At 39.6% G+C, this 15,392-nt stretch overlaps 2 protein-coding genes across 2 annotated transcripts; both read left to right on the forward strand.

The window, feature by feature from the left end:
- The first annotated feature begins 1,213 nt into the window (after window positions 1-1,213).
- LOC105210737 (glutamate receptor ionotropic, delta-1) lies at window positions 1,214-5,973 on the forward strand. The gene is made up of 5 exons (XM_029043617.2): window positions 1,214-1,684; window positions 1,913-2,252; window positions 3,642-3,835; window positions 3,987-4,288; window positions 4,918-5,973. Exons 1-5 carry the CDS (start codon window positions 1,238-1,240, stop codon window positions 5,618-5,620), a joined length of 1,986 nt encoding a protein of 661 aa, XP_028899450.1. The 5' UTR covers window positions 1,214-1,237; the 3' UTR covers window positions 5,621-5,973.
- Window positions 5,974-8,769: 2,796 nt separating this feature from the next.
- On the forward strand, window positions 8,770-10,202 carry LOC105210747 (dynein axonemal assembly factor 1 homolog). The gene is made up of 3 exons (XM_011181889.3): window positions 8,770-9,129; window positions 9,194-9,917; window positions 9,973-10,202. Exons 1-3 carry the CDS (start codon window positions 8,770-8,772, stop codon window positions 10,200-10,202), a joined length of 1,314 nt encoding a protein of 437 aa, XP_011180191.2.
- The last annotated feature ends 5,190 nt before the right edge of the window (window positions 10,203-15,392 follow it).

The raw sequence follows: 15,392 nt of genomic DNA on the forward strand, positions 1-15,392 counted from the left end.
TAAAATAAAATACAATAAAATAAAGTAAAATAAAATAAAATAAAATTAAATAAAATAAAATAAAATAAAATAAAATAAAATAAAATAAAATAAAATAAAATAATTAATATACAATTTACCCTTATATCTAGTGGGCATTAAGTCCCATGGGATAACGAAAAATATTATATACTGTATATGAGGTTTGGGGTAATTCCTGGACTGATTTTACTAATTTTAGCCAACAAGCTACGTTATATCAAATATTTTACGTTCACTCAATTTTGCTGAGATATCTCACATATTAACCGATATATACGATATAAAGCTCACCGAAATTTGAAAAATAAAATTTGGAAAGTGGAAACTAGGAGAAGGTAATCACCCGTTTTTACACATTTTTGAAAAATAATGCTTCTGATATCTTCATGATTTTGGGGTCCTGAAAAATTATAATCTACCTATTATATAGAATGTAGGTGTGGTCGTGACCCGATTTCGCCCATTTTCGGGGAAATATTACCTACGGTTGAGCGGCTCCTGAGATATGGTTTTTGACCCAGAATTGGGAGGTGCCACTCTCGATATCAATATTTTGTACTAAAACAATTCATTGCAATTTCCATGTAATCTCTTTACTATAAAATTTAGTGCCTCTGGAAATTTTTGTTAACAATTTAACACACTAGGTTGGCGTCAATATTATCTGAGTTCACTAAATTTCGTAATATACATATAATAAGATTCCAAAGAAAAATTTTACCAAAAAATTTGGTTGATCAGATGGACTGGCAGACTAAAGGACAGACATAAAACTCGGATTTTAACTCGTTTCGTCGCCCTGATTACTTTCGTATATATAACTCTACTTCTAACTCGTTTAGTTTTGTCTGTTACAAACAACCGTTATGTGAACAAAACTATTATACTCCGTGGAACATGCGAGAGTATACATAAATATAATATTTTCGTAAAAATCACCCAGTGATTACAAATTGTGTAATATTTAATGTGAATCTGCAAAAAAAATATGTTCCTAAAAAGTGCTTTTAAACTTTCAGTTTTCAATTGACCTTGAAAAACAGCCAAGTGCATGTCTCTTGACTGCTGAACCTCGCCGCTATGTGTAAATATAAAAACTCACCGTGGCATATCGTTAAGTTTAACAAAATTCTAACAACATCAGTAACACATATTAAGTAAAAACAAAAAAAAAATTAATAACAATAAATTTTAAGCAAAGTTCTGCACGCTTGCAATGACCGGCTTCGAGTTAATACTCTCGGCGGCGCTGTGTCTCTCATGTACAAACCTAACGAATACACGCCTACCCGAGGGCCTCATAGAGTTGGATGAAAATGGCAGCGTTGTTACAATATCGCCGGATTTGGCTGTAGACGAACCATCCTTGGATGATGCACCACTGGAAACGGTTAAAACCATCATTGCTAAGAAAGAGAAAACCGATAAGTTGAAACAATGGATAAAGGGTAGAAAATTGATAATTGCTACCCTGGAGGATTATCCGCTCAGCTATACAGTTATGGAGAATGATACAAGAGTGGGCAAGGGTGTGGCGTTTGAGCTGATCGATTTCTTGCAGGAGCAATTAGAATTCACCTATGAAGTTGTGGTGCCCGAAGATAATATCATTGGTTCGAGGGAGGATTATGAGAAGAGTCTTATAAAGATGCTGAATAACTCGGTGAGTAAATGAGAGGGTTATAGATAGGTGGGAGAATGCCTTTGTGGGGGTCTAAGCAGCCGGCGGGGCTGGTCTTAAGCTCCTTCTATGGATCTTACCCGGTTATTCCAATACTTTGAACTGAGAAATCCTATCAATTCGGAATTCTCTGTGATCTAAATATATGTTTGATTTCCTTCTTTTTGAATCCTCTTCACCTGGTACCATCCTTTAATCGCTTATTTTCAGGAAGCCGACTTAGCCGCCGCTTTCATACCCACACTCAGCGAACAACACAGCTTCGTTTTCTACTCAACAACCACTTTGGATGAAGGTGAATGGATTATGGTGATGCAGCGTCCACGTGAATCGGCCACCGGATCCGGTCTAATGGCACCATTTGACTTCTGGGTTTGGATTTTAATTTTCATTTCACTGTTGGCGGTGGGACCCATCATTTATATCCTCATTATATTACGTAATCGCTTGACTGGTGATAAGGAGCAGAAACCCTACTCGCTGGGTCACTGCGCTTGGTTTGTCTATGGTGCATTGATGAAGCAGGGCAGTACGCTGTCACCGATTGCGGGTGAGTGGGGATATGTAATATGATTTTTTTAGGTAAAGTATTAGATTTATACCGTTAAGTAGCAAAAAACGCGAGCTCTCCTGATAAGTCACGTTGTTTTTATGTCAGCAAAATCGTCGGGTTCGAGTTTTATGAAGTAATTTATCTCCTAAACACGGAGTGTTTAAATACTCAAAGATCTTGTATTAAAGGGCTTTACCAGAGTAACCCATGAAAAAATAGGCGATTTACGTGCATTTTTTTCAAAGAAAGTACTCGATCGATTGTTTCGAAGTTTTTTGCACATAATAAGGCATATTTTCAGCAACCGTTCAACATTTTTTCTTTAAAAAAATAACGGATAAAAAAAATCCCCAAACTGCTGACGTGATTCCGGCCGAATTAGTTTCTGAAACCAAAAAAAAAAAAAGGGTTATTAAAGTTAAATATACATATTTCCTATGTAATGACCTACGATTGACCGCGCTATATGGTGGTGGATGCGCTAAAACCTCCCATCCAAGCTCCCATAGCTTCTGACGAGTCATTAACGAAGTATGTGGTCTGGCGTTGTCTGGTGGAACACTACACCCTTCCCCTTGGCCAATTCTGGACGCTTTTGGTCGATTGCCTGCATCAAGCGGTACAGTTGTTCGCAATAGATGGTAGAATTGCGTCTGGATCATATGTGATCTATTTTTTTTTCGTCGCCAGCCACCATCCGCTTCAAAAATAGGTTGATTTCGTTCCGTTTCAGCAGCATATCGCAGGCGTTGATTCGGTCCAGAATGTTTTTTTGTGTCAAATCATGCGGCCAACCCAAACATCAAGCTTTTTTGTGTAACCAGCCTGGTAAAGCCCCTTAAAAAAGGCGACCCAGAATATATTGAAAAAATCATATAACATTTTTTTATTATTCTTGTTGTTGTAATATTTCTAAAATATTTAAAAAAAGCTGTCGAAGTTGTTAGTCCTTGATTTAAATATAAATGTGTACCCTATCCACTTTCATAAGTTAGATTTTCGAAAAATAATCACTAAAATGTTACTCATACGTCCTGTCGCACACGTGTAAAACTCGCTTACATGCCATAAAAAAGTAGTTACAACCATTTTCTTGATTGTATTTATACGCAAGAGATTTCATAATTATTACGAAACTCATAAATCATTACACCGAAGTCTAAATTCAATAAAAATAATGTAACTTGCCTATGCACACGTGTGTGTTAATCATTTATCAATAGGCGTTGTAAATATTTACAACAATAAAATAATAAAAAATATTGTATTACATTTACACATAAATTAATTATTCTCATATTTGCCAAATATAAATATACACATACATACATACCTTCATATAAGAGTATTAAAATATATATTTTTTTCATATTTCCTTCAATGCAGATTCAACACGCTTACTCTTTGCCACCTGGTGGATATTCATTACGATATTGACTTCATTCTACACGGCCAATTTAACAGCTTTTCTCACGCTATCTAAATTTACTTTACCCTATAATACCGTTAGCGATATACTATATAAGAATAAACATTTTGTATCGGCACGCGGTGGCGGCGTAGAATATGCGATAAGGAATGTAAGTATGTGTGTGTGTACTCCTATGTGTATGTAATTAAAAGCTATATATTAATTATTGTGTTTAGTGCAATTAAAATAGTAAAAAAATATAAAATTATATTTCAATTATTTGCACTTTTCCAATCATTTTGAATTTTTCATAATTCTAGACCAACGAGAGCCTCTCCATGCTGACCAATATGATACGCAATAGTCACGCCGTATTCTCGAAGAGCTCGAACGATACTTTCAATTTGCAGAATTTCGTTGAAAAGGATGGCTATGTATTCGTACGCGACCGTCCCGCTATTAATCATGTGCTCTACGCCGACTATCGTTATCGCAAAACCATAAGCATGAATGATGAGAAGCTACACTGTCCGTTCGCTATGGCTAAGGAGCCGTTTTTGAAGAAGAATCGTTCGTTCGCCTATCCGATGGGCTCCAATTTGAGTGAACTTTTCGATCCAAAGTAAGTGAAACTGTAAAATTATTTTGTAAAAAGAAGAAGCTTTTCATCTGAAAGTATCAGTCTAGGTAGCCTACTGGACAGAGGGTTAAAATAATCTCTATATCTATAGATTAAGTCTCGGATTCATAGATTTCGACCTGAGAATAAAGCCTCATAAATATGAAGCTCTCTTTAAAATGTTGTCCAGACAATATTCTGGATACTGATTGTGGAAAAATGGGTACAGTTTCTCAACAGAGCTTACATTTAGCATTGTAGTTGTGGAAGAACACTTTGTTATCTTCAATAATTCGGTATAGTAGACCCCTGAGACCCTGATCACAACTTTTGAAACCCAGAAAACGGTCGTCATCACCGGTCCGATCAATAAGACTGCCTTCGCCTTTTTCGGCGCAGGTTCGTTGGATAAAATCCAGTGCTTCGACTGTTCCGTGGGCTCTTAAACTTATCAAACCATCTTTTGAGGGACGCCGCAAGGCCGTGTAGATCAAACAAACGCTCATAGATTGCCTTGCCAAAACCTTTGCTCGATTAAAACGGCCTTAGACATAATGGATTAAGCAATCTAAGCTTACTCTCTTTTCTCACTATACGAACTAACCCAACTAACCTTATTTCTTACATCACAGACTCCTCAATCTCGTGGAATCCGGCATCATTAAATACCTGTCGACTAAAGATCTACCAAATGCTGAAATCTGTCCACAGAATTTAGCCGGCACGGAACGCCAGCTGCGCAATACCGATCTCATGATGACCTACTACATTATGTTCGCCGGTTTTGCCACTGCTATGGTGGTTTTCTTCACCGAACTTATATTCCGCTACCTGAATAACCGTCATGAGGGTAACAAGTGGGCGCGTCATGGCATTGGACGCACCACAAATGGGTTGTCAGTGCGTGCGCCACGTTGGCTGCGTCAATTGGAAACGGATAGTGACAAGCAACGTCTGACCGCATCACCCACAGAGTCGACCATTACACCACCACCGCCGTATCAGAGTATCTTCAGCAGCAATCATCGTCATCACCATGAGCATGAAGCAACCCATTTGAGTAAGGATAGCAGCTTGCATCGTTGGCGACGCGCTGGCCAATTCGGCATCGGTGCTGGTGGCTCGAATTTTGGCGCATTAGCCGCCGGTGTTGGCGGTGGTGCTGGTGTACTGCTGGGCAATGGGCAGCTGCAAGGTGCCAGTGGTGCGGGTGGCATGCGGCGTTTGATTAACGGTCGTGATTATATGGTTTTCCGCAATCCGAATGGACAGAGTCAGTTGGTGCCGGTGCGTGCACCCTCAGCGGCGCTATTTCAGTATACTTACACGGAGTAAGAGCCGTTAAATTGGATGTGCGGTAGTAAAATGTGTAATTGCACCAACTAATGGGCTTTGATGGAGATAATTTCCAGAAAAAAGTGTTGGTCAGAGATATGTACTCGTATATGGTGAATATGCTGTATGCGGTCCTCACTTAAGAAAGAGAAACCTGAGAATTTTGTGTAGTCTTTATTTATATAATACAAATTGTTACTCATATCTTTGTAGTAGTTGTTATATAATTTATTTAGTTGAGTCATTTCAGATTTTTTACTTTCCAACCTATTAGATTTATATACCTAAAAATCACATTTTTCATCATATAAGACGTAATGAGCAATAAATTATAGAAAATGTTTGCACAAAAAATAATAGATATTTTTTTATTGGACAGTACAGTACCGCACCCTTATAACAGCGCTCTTTTGAAATAATCCCAGTTTTGCGAAAGTACCAAAACTATTTTCTTTAGAGTTCCGCTCCCATAACTGTTGGAAGTTCTCTTCTTATATTCGTAAGTATCTCTTATAAAGTATCGATCTTACACCTTTGACTTGTATATGGTGTGCGAAGACGGTCTTTCTTTCCATATCCAGTAAAAAAATATGGAATCTATGATATTTGTTGGAACCCTGAATAACCAAGCCGATATTATAGTTCTTCTCGTCTCTGGTATATTTTCAAATTTTGGTGTGAACACTAGATCATGTGATTCGAAGTTTATGAAACACCATCTAGTTTAAGAACTCAGGATCAAAAATGAAGGTCGATTTAAAATGATTTATTCTTAGTTCAGGATGAAGTTACCTAAGGAGATCTCCACGTTTATATAAAACGAACACACAAGAAAATATATCTCCTTTCTTAGTCTAGTTCTTGACTTATGGAAACACTGTAGACATCAAATCTCAATCCAAAGTCGCTCCAAAAATCTCACTCAATCACTGCTTCGAATCAATCAAAATGAATAACGGCACCGAGAACTACCCAGTCATGCTTCATTTACACGAAATTATTAGTTTCAAGTAAATAGCAATTACATTGCGTAAAATCCATAATGTAACTGTAACTTAATGTGGTGGGTTTGTCTATTGAAAACGCCCGCAAAATATTCTAATGCATTTGTGGGCGTTCGTATTTGCATTAGCGAGCACCAGCTAACTGTATTTAAACAAAGTGCTATTTTAATATATGTATTTACATGGTGTACGTGATTGTTTCGTGGGTGCACATATGCGTAATTATTACAGAAGTAAGCTCGTACCCATAATTGTAATCGTAATAGTAACCCAGTAGGACATATGGGTGTAATGAGAGAGAGAAACGCGGGTGGTATACAAGATGGTTAGTTATAAATGAAATTTAATTTTATTTAATAATTTTTGAGTTATGAGTGTCAGGGTTTTTTGCAGAAAGCTCTCTATCAATACTAGATTTAGGCTACCTGGCCATTGTAGTGTCTTCCAAGCAGAGGTCGCTGCGATCAAAGTAGCAGTGGACGCACTGCTCCGTATGGTGACCTCTTTTACAGAGGTATGTATTTACTCCGACAGCAGAGCGGCAATACTGGCATTGGAATCGATGACAGTGCGCTCTGGGCTAGTTAAGGAGTGTCTTAGATCCTTATCAATAGCTTCCAGCTATTTTGCGATCCGACTAGTGTGGGTACCCGGTCACCGCGGGATCATTGGTAACTGTATAGCGGACAAGCTTGCAAGGGAGGGTACCCTAGCTACATTGACGTCGGAATGGAAACGCGTTGGTAGTCCATGATCCACCTGCGCAAGTGCGAGGACATGCAGACTACGCATAAGCTCGTCAAACGCTGGTTAACTACTAGTCGTTTTGGCCCTCTGTGGAGCGTAAGCGGTCCTTTCAACTGCTTTCTCTGGGCAAGGTCCATCTCAGCGCGATCATTGGTGTACTTACTGGGCATTGTCCAATGGGTATCCATGCGGTGAGACTTGGAATCATGACAGATGCAAGTTGCCAAAGCTGTATGGAGGAAGGCGAGGTGTAATCATAAAAGCATTTCCTTCTTCATTATCCAACTTTTGCCGGACAGAGGTTGAAACACCTCGGAAGGCCCTTTTTCGGCGATCTCATCGAATCAGCTAGAATCGATATTAGCCGTCTTAAGAAATTTGTAACGGATTCCAAGCGTTTTGCTGAATCTTAAAAGTCTTTGATCCACAGGGAGTTTTATTGGTACCACAATGAACAGCGCCAGCCTGTCTAAGTGAGATCTTCTGTTTTTTGCAGAGATCTGCCTACAAAACTAACTTAACCTAACCTAGTGTTCATGAAGTTATCGAGCTGAGAATTCCGTTAGAAATTGACTGCACAATATAGTAAGTGTTAAACCACGCCTACTTGGCATACTATAAGTGAAGATTAAGTGCGCTGAATTGCATAAATATGAAGCTAAAGAGTTAAACTTTGGTAAACAAAACTCTTTTAGCTCATTTTTTTCTCACTTATATATTGCTGAATTGAAAATGTAATTTACAACAATTTTAAGTACTAAATTTCCTAACGGGTAGCTGCTGTTACTGATAATTACTTATATACTACCAATTTATAGGTGTTAACTGATAACTGTTAATGTGTTGAAATTACATATAAATGTGCTGTCGCAAATGTAAATGTAATGTGATTACAATAGAACTAGATAATGCTAGATTATGCGTGAGATTACGGCAATTGAGTGCTCATATTTTTGGAAAATGCTCAATCAATCATGTAAGTATTGCCTGATATGAATGTGTTATACAGTTTTCCATTAATATTTCATTGAATTTATATGTTTTGAACAAATATTTGCTGGTTAATTAAACAACATTTCAAGCATTGAAATTGAAATTTTGATGAATTGAATTTACATATAATTAAAATATAATTACTAATTATCAGATATTATTATTTATTAAATACTCACTCCTTTAAATACTTGATTCCTCACCTCATACCTTGTGTTTACATATTACACAGAGTCTTCTTTATTTGTTTAGTTTCTTCACAACATCTTCACACTTCCGCAATTGTCCTTGCCAACACACCAACACTTGAGCGCAAGTTTGATCAATAAGCCGAAAAAATTGCGATTCCTCGCAGTGCCACATAAATGCTGCAACACAACGGTTTCACAATATTCCATCACAGCAATGCCAAATTTAGAGGCACCCATTGGCTACGATGAATCTTCACCGGAGAACTCCTACTCCGCTGAGGCGGTTGGTGATGTACCGACGGTGGGCGAACCAATGCAGCCGCTGCCAGCTGGCGCTGTGGAAATACGTGTACAGCCACCGGGCCAGCAACCGCCGACGCCAGCGCATGTCGGACGACTGCCTGCGTTGAGTCCGAATCCGGTACGTGTGCGACCGTTGCAACACTTCAGCGCGTTTGACCGTGAAATTGCCGCATTGGAGGAGGAGAACTATTGGCCGGTGGTGCCGGTTGTGCAGATAGTACCAATAAACTTGCCGCCACAACTGCCCGAGCCGTCTTTAGATGAATTACTGGTGAGTGGTCAATAATACGGAGCAAAATTTCTATAAGTACTAAGATTTATTTTCAAATACACAGCGTCGTGTCACTGGCCGCAATGATTTGCATAATGTCGACACTGTGCGACTGCGTGTCATCTCGTACAGCATCAGTTTGGCAAGTTTGCCGCTCTTCCTGCCACGCCTACAGCATCTTGACTTGAGTGGCAGTGTGCTCTGTTCGTTGCGTGATCTCGGTTATGGTCTACTGCATTTGAGCTATTTGAATGTGAGTAATTGTGGGCTGAATAGTTTTGATGGCACTAGTGGACTGCCGGCTGTGCGTGTAATCATCGCTGATGGCAATATGATACAGCGTGTAGATCCACTCACCGATTTGGTGTTGCTGCAGCGTCTGAGCGTGCAAAATAATCGCATCAGTGATTTGGGTCTACTCACATTCTTGGGACTCTGTCCAAATTTGTTGGAATTAGAGTTGCAAGGCAATTCCGTTATACACAATCCACTCTATCGCACCACATTACAACGCAGTGTGCCCACATTGCGTGTTTTAGATGGCATACCGCTGGGCGAAACGGTGGTCGCACAAGCCACAGTCACGATTGAACAGTCTAGTGGAAACTCTTCAACAGATGGCGAGGTTTCATCGCTCTCGAGTGAGTTGTATTCAGACTCTTCACGTGCTGAATCGAATGCGTCATCGTTGGCGGTTGTGCCTGCCGCTACGCATAGACCGGCAACAGCTCCTCAGCCTGCAGCCAGTGAAGCTAGCGTCTCCGAACAGTCTGCAAGACCGGCTTCAGGTATTTTGCTAGTAGTATATTTCATACTTTTAATTACCAATAACTTTAATTATAGTGTGTCATTCAGCCGAGTTACGCCGCAGCTCGCTTTCCATGGGCGCACCAGTCGTGGGCTCCGTGCTTAGTTTGGTTCGTCGCAATCGTCGCCAGCGTCGTCAGGCTTGGACTACCTCGTCACATAGTTCCTCATCAAATTCATCTTTACATTCTCCTCTGGACAGTGAAAGTGCGGAAAAGCGGCTGTCTACATTACCGCAGCAGTTATCCAGTGACAGTAATGACTAAATGTACAATGAATTCGTGAATATCATATTGTGCATATTTTTTTTAAATAATATATATTTTAATAATTTGGAGTACGTACATACTAGGATTATTTCAAAACCTTCAACTATACTGCAAGTTCTGGATTTTCTATGGAAATCTGTTTTATTCCACATCTGACAGATTGCGCGAAGTCCTCTGAAGAGACTCTAAAGTTTTGCAAGCACTCTTGGAACCGAAGCACCACTATCATTTACCAAAAATTTCGAAAATATTTTTTCTTGTGTTCCACAGAAGTCTTACAGGTTTTGTTTCCGTTTCGCAAGCAGTAGCGGAGTCGTTAACCTTTAATTCACCATTCTTTAAATTATAACTGCATAGCTCAGTCTTTAGATTGGGATTATAGAAAAAGCTTATATAGTCCGTGACAGGCAGATTTGGTCTATAAAAGCTTATCTTTATCATGATAAGTACTGCTATAATATCGTAGACTATCATTTCCAGTTGGAAAACAATTTAACAGGACTGAACCCTTTATGTAACTCCGGCTGGTGATTCCTAATCTGATCTAATAATCGATTTGATGAGGTGGTAAGGCTAACTGTGGAGAAATTTCCATTTCGGGTTAGGATAATTGGGCCTCTTAAAGTACCACTGACATCTGAAATATCTGGATGTTCGAAAATTTGTCGAATGGAAGTGCTCAGGTCCTTGACGTAACTCCAGCTGGAGATTTCTTAGAATGATCGTTTGGATGCGGCGGTAAGGCTAACTGTGGAGGAATTTCCATCTTTCGGGTTTGGATAATTGAGCCTCTTTAAGTATCTCTGACGTCTGAACCATCTGGATGTTGGAATATTTGTCGAATGGAAGTGCTCTGGTTCTTGACGTAAGCCCAGCTGGAGATTTCTTCAAATAATCCGTTGGATGAGGCGGTAAGGTTAACTGTGGAGGAATTTCCATCTTTCGGTTTTGGATAATTGGTACTATTGAAGTATCACTGACATCTCAACCATCAGGATGTTGGAATATTTGTCGAATGGAAGTGCTCTGGTCCTTGACGTAAGAATTTCCATCTTTCGAGTTTGGATAATTGGGCATCTTGAAGTATCTCTGACGTCTGAACCATCTGGATATTGGAATATTTGACGAATGGAAGTGGTTAGGTCCATGACGTAACCCCAGCTGTAGATTTCTTAAAATAGTCGTTTGGATGAGGCGGTAAGGCTAATTGTGGAGGAATTTCTACCTTTCGTGTTTGGATAATTGGTACTCTTGAAGTATGACTGACATCTGAATCTTCTAGCTCTTGGAATATTTATCGAATGGAAGGAATCAGGTTAAAACTTAAATTGAAGCGTTGAAGAGGAACAGTAAAGGTGGTCTGGAGGTATTCATTGAGCAGATCGGGAGGTTTTCAGAGATTTTTGCTGTATCGGAACAAAATTAATGAGTACCTCGCTAATATAATAAAAGCATAAAGTCTGTTGAGGTTGAAAGCTTCATGGGTTATTGTTATTATTCTGTGCGGATGTTTGAGTCCAAAATGATAAGACCGTCTTGGAAGGGGTTTATTTTTACTATTTTGAAGCTACTTGTTACAAGTTACTTTGACAGTGGGCGTTGGACACATTTTGTAACCACTTTCTTTCACTTCCCATTTGGCCTCATTTCTTCCGCAGACTTTCCGCACATTTTTTGCATAAAACATTAAAAGTGGCACATTTTTGTGTCAAAAGCGCTTGCTTTATTGTATTTGTATTTATTTTTGTATTGTGATTTTTTTTTGGGCTCGTGTCACGCGCATTATCGTTGACACATTTGAACAACTTTTACACCAGCCATTTGACTGCCTTGAGGCACTCAAGCATTCAGGCATTTTATGACACGCTGAGTGTGCCTTTTACCGTTTTGTTTTCCTTTTTTTTGCTAATATGCTGCTTCTTTTTTTGTTTTTCTTTTCTTTATTGGTGCCTTGCAACAAATGCGGGCTTTAGCCGCACTTGCTTGCCTTTAGGGCGAAATGTGTGCGCTTGACTGACGTCAGCGTTTTGTTTGCAGGCATCCGCTGTGTCGCTGTGAGCGCGCTTATGTGTGTGTGTGTGTAAATGAGCTGCCGCACTGTTTGTCTTATAATGTATGTGTGTGACGTCACAACAAATGCGTGTCTTGTGCCCAACGGATAGTGATTATTTAGTGTTGGCACAGACTCACTTGGCCAACACAGCAAACTAGTTGCGGAGCGCGTTCACAAATTGCGTGACACAGCCAACGCAGCAAATCAGGCTTGCGGCAAGCCGGCTGCAAATACGTACAATAAATCTGTGTGGCGAAATTGTGTTGATGACATCAAGTGTAATAAAAAATCTTATATTTTTCGTGCACTTCACTTGGCGTTTGGCTTGCTCAACACGCATCTAGAAGACGCGGTGTGACTTCATAAATAGCGAGTTTTATAAGCTTTAGTGGCATACTTTGTCGAAGAATTGGGTACGTGGCATGCATTTGTGTATATTATTGTTGCCTTTGCCACTTTGACCTTTGCAAAAGTTTAAATATTTTTTTTTTCTTATATTTTTTGCTTACATCATTAACATGCCAGCAGCTCGCATAACAGTCGTTTGCGATTTTCTTGCTTTAACGTTTTTTGCTAGCGACACCCCCCAAAAAAATCGTTGCGTTGGCGTTGTTGACCTTTTGAAAATGTCTCAAAAGCAATTAAATACAGTCGCGAACACTTTTTGTTGTTGGCTGCTGCGCATCAGCAATACCAAAAACACCCGCACGAAAGAAGTACAAGCAGCATAGCCACCCACTAGTCACCTACACTACCAACAATCCACCAAGCGTCTCTGCAGCAGCCGCCCACGTCTCGTTAATCTCACTTCATCATCAGCCCTACAGCGAACGCTTTGTTATTGTTGTGGCGCTGTAACGATTGATGCGGTGACTGCATTCTCGCTTTGTTACTTAAAACAACCAAAACCAGTCAGTAACCAAATCCACTTATTCCTTTTGCACCACAAACAAAAACAAAAACAACATAGAGGAAGCTTGTGTAGTTGTTGTATCAATGTGTTTTTGTTATTGTTGCAACTACTGCTGCCGGCTTTTCGTTGTTGTTGCTACAACTGTTTATAATGCCTGCCAAGCTTGGCTGGCAGCATCTAGTCTTTTCTGCGCTTGTTTTTGCTGTGTTGCCTTTGCCAACCATTTGTATATATGTACATCCACACATACATATCTGTGCGAGTTTTTGCAGTTATGTTGCTTTTCTTTGTTGTGTGGATTTGTTGATTTATTATATCCTGAGCTTTTCCGATTGACGTCATCATGCAAAAATGTGCGCTACATGCGCACTAACAGCTTCTACTGGTGTCTTTTGTATTGTTTGTAGCGAGAAGAACAAAAAAAAAAACAAAAATTCCAAAATTCAAGCGCCTCCAACAGTTTTCAGATTCAACAAAAGCTTCGTAAAATTGAACGCAACCTTCTAAAGAGTACTTAAAGCTCATAAAGAGCACTTTAAATATTGTGTACTCTTTCTCTTTGCTTTTCATATAGTTTGTTCAGTAAGGAGACGTCATAGTATTATATGCGCACAGTGACGACAGAAGGTGGCAAAAAAGAAATGAAAAAAAAAAAAAACAAATATCAAAAAAATATTTGGAAATTGTAAGCAAAGATTACCAAGTACATAGCTACATATTTTGTATATAAAGCTTAAGTTGCTGAACGGTATTAGTACACGGAGCGTAATGACTGGAATCAGACTGCTTGTATCTAATATGTTTTGGGCTGTAAGGCAGTTCGTCTCCTGGCGGTGTTTCCTCAGCCAAATAACGCAACCTTCACGGGCTGTAAGACATCTATGGATCATTAATCCCACATTGGTAGTCGAAGTATTCCATCTTTCTCATCTTATCTCAGAAAAGCTCACCATGTTTCAATAATATAAGGTTGGAAAACGAATCCATCTGCAGGTCGAAGCCATTCAACTGCACTCTTCCAGGAGATTATGAAATGTCGCTCAATTTAATGCTATCTAAATACTTAGGCTCAACCTACACCAGATAAATCAAAAACGTATGTGACTAATAAGACACAAAAACGTATTTTGCTCTAATCCACACCAAGCGAACATTCGTTTTTGTCTCGTTTTGTTCGGTGTGGGTTGTCACCTATGAAGCTATGGGCTGTTGTCGTATCAGACATGAAAAGACGTCCTGGCTAATCCGGTGAGGGTTGGCCTTAAACAACTGAGTAATTTGTCGCGTCTCGCACTGATTGCTTGGTAGGTTCACAGTCATCGAAGTCGTTCAATGGATGGCCCAGAAAACGTGCGGGGTCAAAGCACAGGCAAAGGAGTTTTAGATCTTTCAGTGACCACACAAAGAGGTAGTTAGTGTCACACAGGGACTCCAAATTTGTTGGCTAGGTAATGTTGTACGTATGGAAGATGATGCTCCGTGAAAAGATCTCTCGATTTGGGACACATGGGTGGACAATGGAACCAAGAGTGCCTACGCATCTAATGTAAGTACCAAGTGCACAGGGATTTATCTGCACTTGGAATGTACAACTGGCGTGACTTCACAAGGGATAGAGGCAACTGACGAAACTTTGTGTTCTCAGCCCAGACCAACCCACGGTTGTGGTGCCAAAGAAGAATAATAATGTTTCGAACCGGATAAGTAAGCATTTAATTTCCTACAGTACCCAGACCGCTATTGCGCTGGTATCATTCGGGTTTCGCGAGGTAATGCGAGTTCCTCAGCTACTTCAAAGGCGCTATATTCTGGACCGAAGTCGAGGAGGAGCAGTGATATGTCGTATATCGTAGGATTATTGCTGGACTGACCTCTTGATGTTCTTCGGAGACGATTCTGTTTTAGGCAAGTGAATAAACGGTTTTTTAGAATGCATTCTGCATGGAACTGCTTGAAGAGAATCTCGATACGCTCCTTAACCTTATGGTCAATATTATACTTAATGGGATTAGCGTACATCTACTGCTGTAAAGTCTCCATGACTGGTATGTTATAAAAATCCAAGATCGTCTCATTATTTATGATTTTAAACCTATTTGAGGTAATGCAGATATTCTAAGAAGGTAATATTTTTTGGATGTTGTGAGAGAAATTGTCGGAATAATAAAAACACATATCTAAGGTCTAACAATGGATCGCTGAGTTACTGGGGAGTCAAGAA

This window comes from Zeugodacus cucurbitae, chromosome 4, assembly GCF_028554725.1.
Source record: "Zeugodacus cucurbitae isolate PBARC_wt_2022May chromosome 4, idZeuCucr1.2, whole genome shotgun sequence".
In the NCBI taxonomy this organism is placed as follows: domain Eukaryota; kingdom Metazoa; phylum Arthropoda; class Insecta; order Diptera; family Tephritidae; genus Zeugodacus; species Zeugodacus cucurbitae.

What these genes read in the sequence shown, in the direction of transcription:
- LOC105210737 (XM_029043617.2), top strand. Translation starts at nt 1,238, where the DNA reads ATGACCGGCTTCGAGTTAATACTCTCGGCGGCGCTGTGTCTCTCATGT. An exon ending in TACGCTGTCACCGATTGCGG is followed by an intron (nt 2,253 to 3,641) that starts GTGAGTGGGGAT and finishes CCTTCAATGCAG; the next exon opens with ATTCAACACGCTTACTCTTT. An exon ending in TAGAATATGCGATAAGGAAT is followed by an intron (nt 3,836 to 3,986) that starts GTAAGTATGTGT and finishes TCATAATTCTAG; the next exon opens with ACCAACGAGAGCCTCTCCAT.
- LOC105210747 (XM_011181889.3), top strand. Translation starts at nt 8,770, where the DNA reads ATGCCAAATTTAGAGGCACCCATTGGCTACGATGAATCTTCACCGGAG. An exon ending in CGTCTTTAGATGAATTACTG is followed by an intron (nt 9,130 to 9,193) that starts GTGAGTGGTCAA and finishes TCAAATACACAG; the next exon opens with CGTCGTGTCACTGGCCGCAA. An exon ending in GTCTGCAAGACCGGCTTCAG is followed by an intron (nt 9,918 to 9,972) that starts GTATTTTGCTAG and finishes CTTTAATTATAG; the next exon opens with TGTGTCATTCAGCCGAGTTA.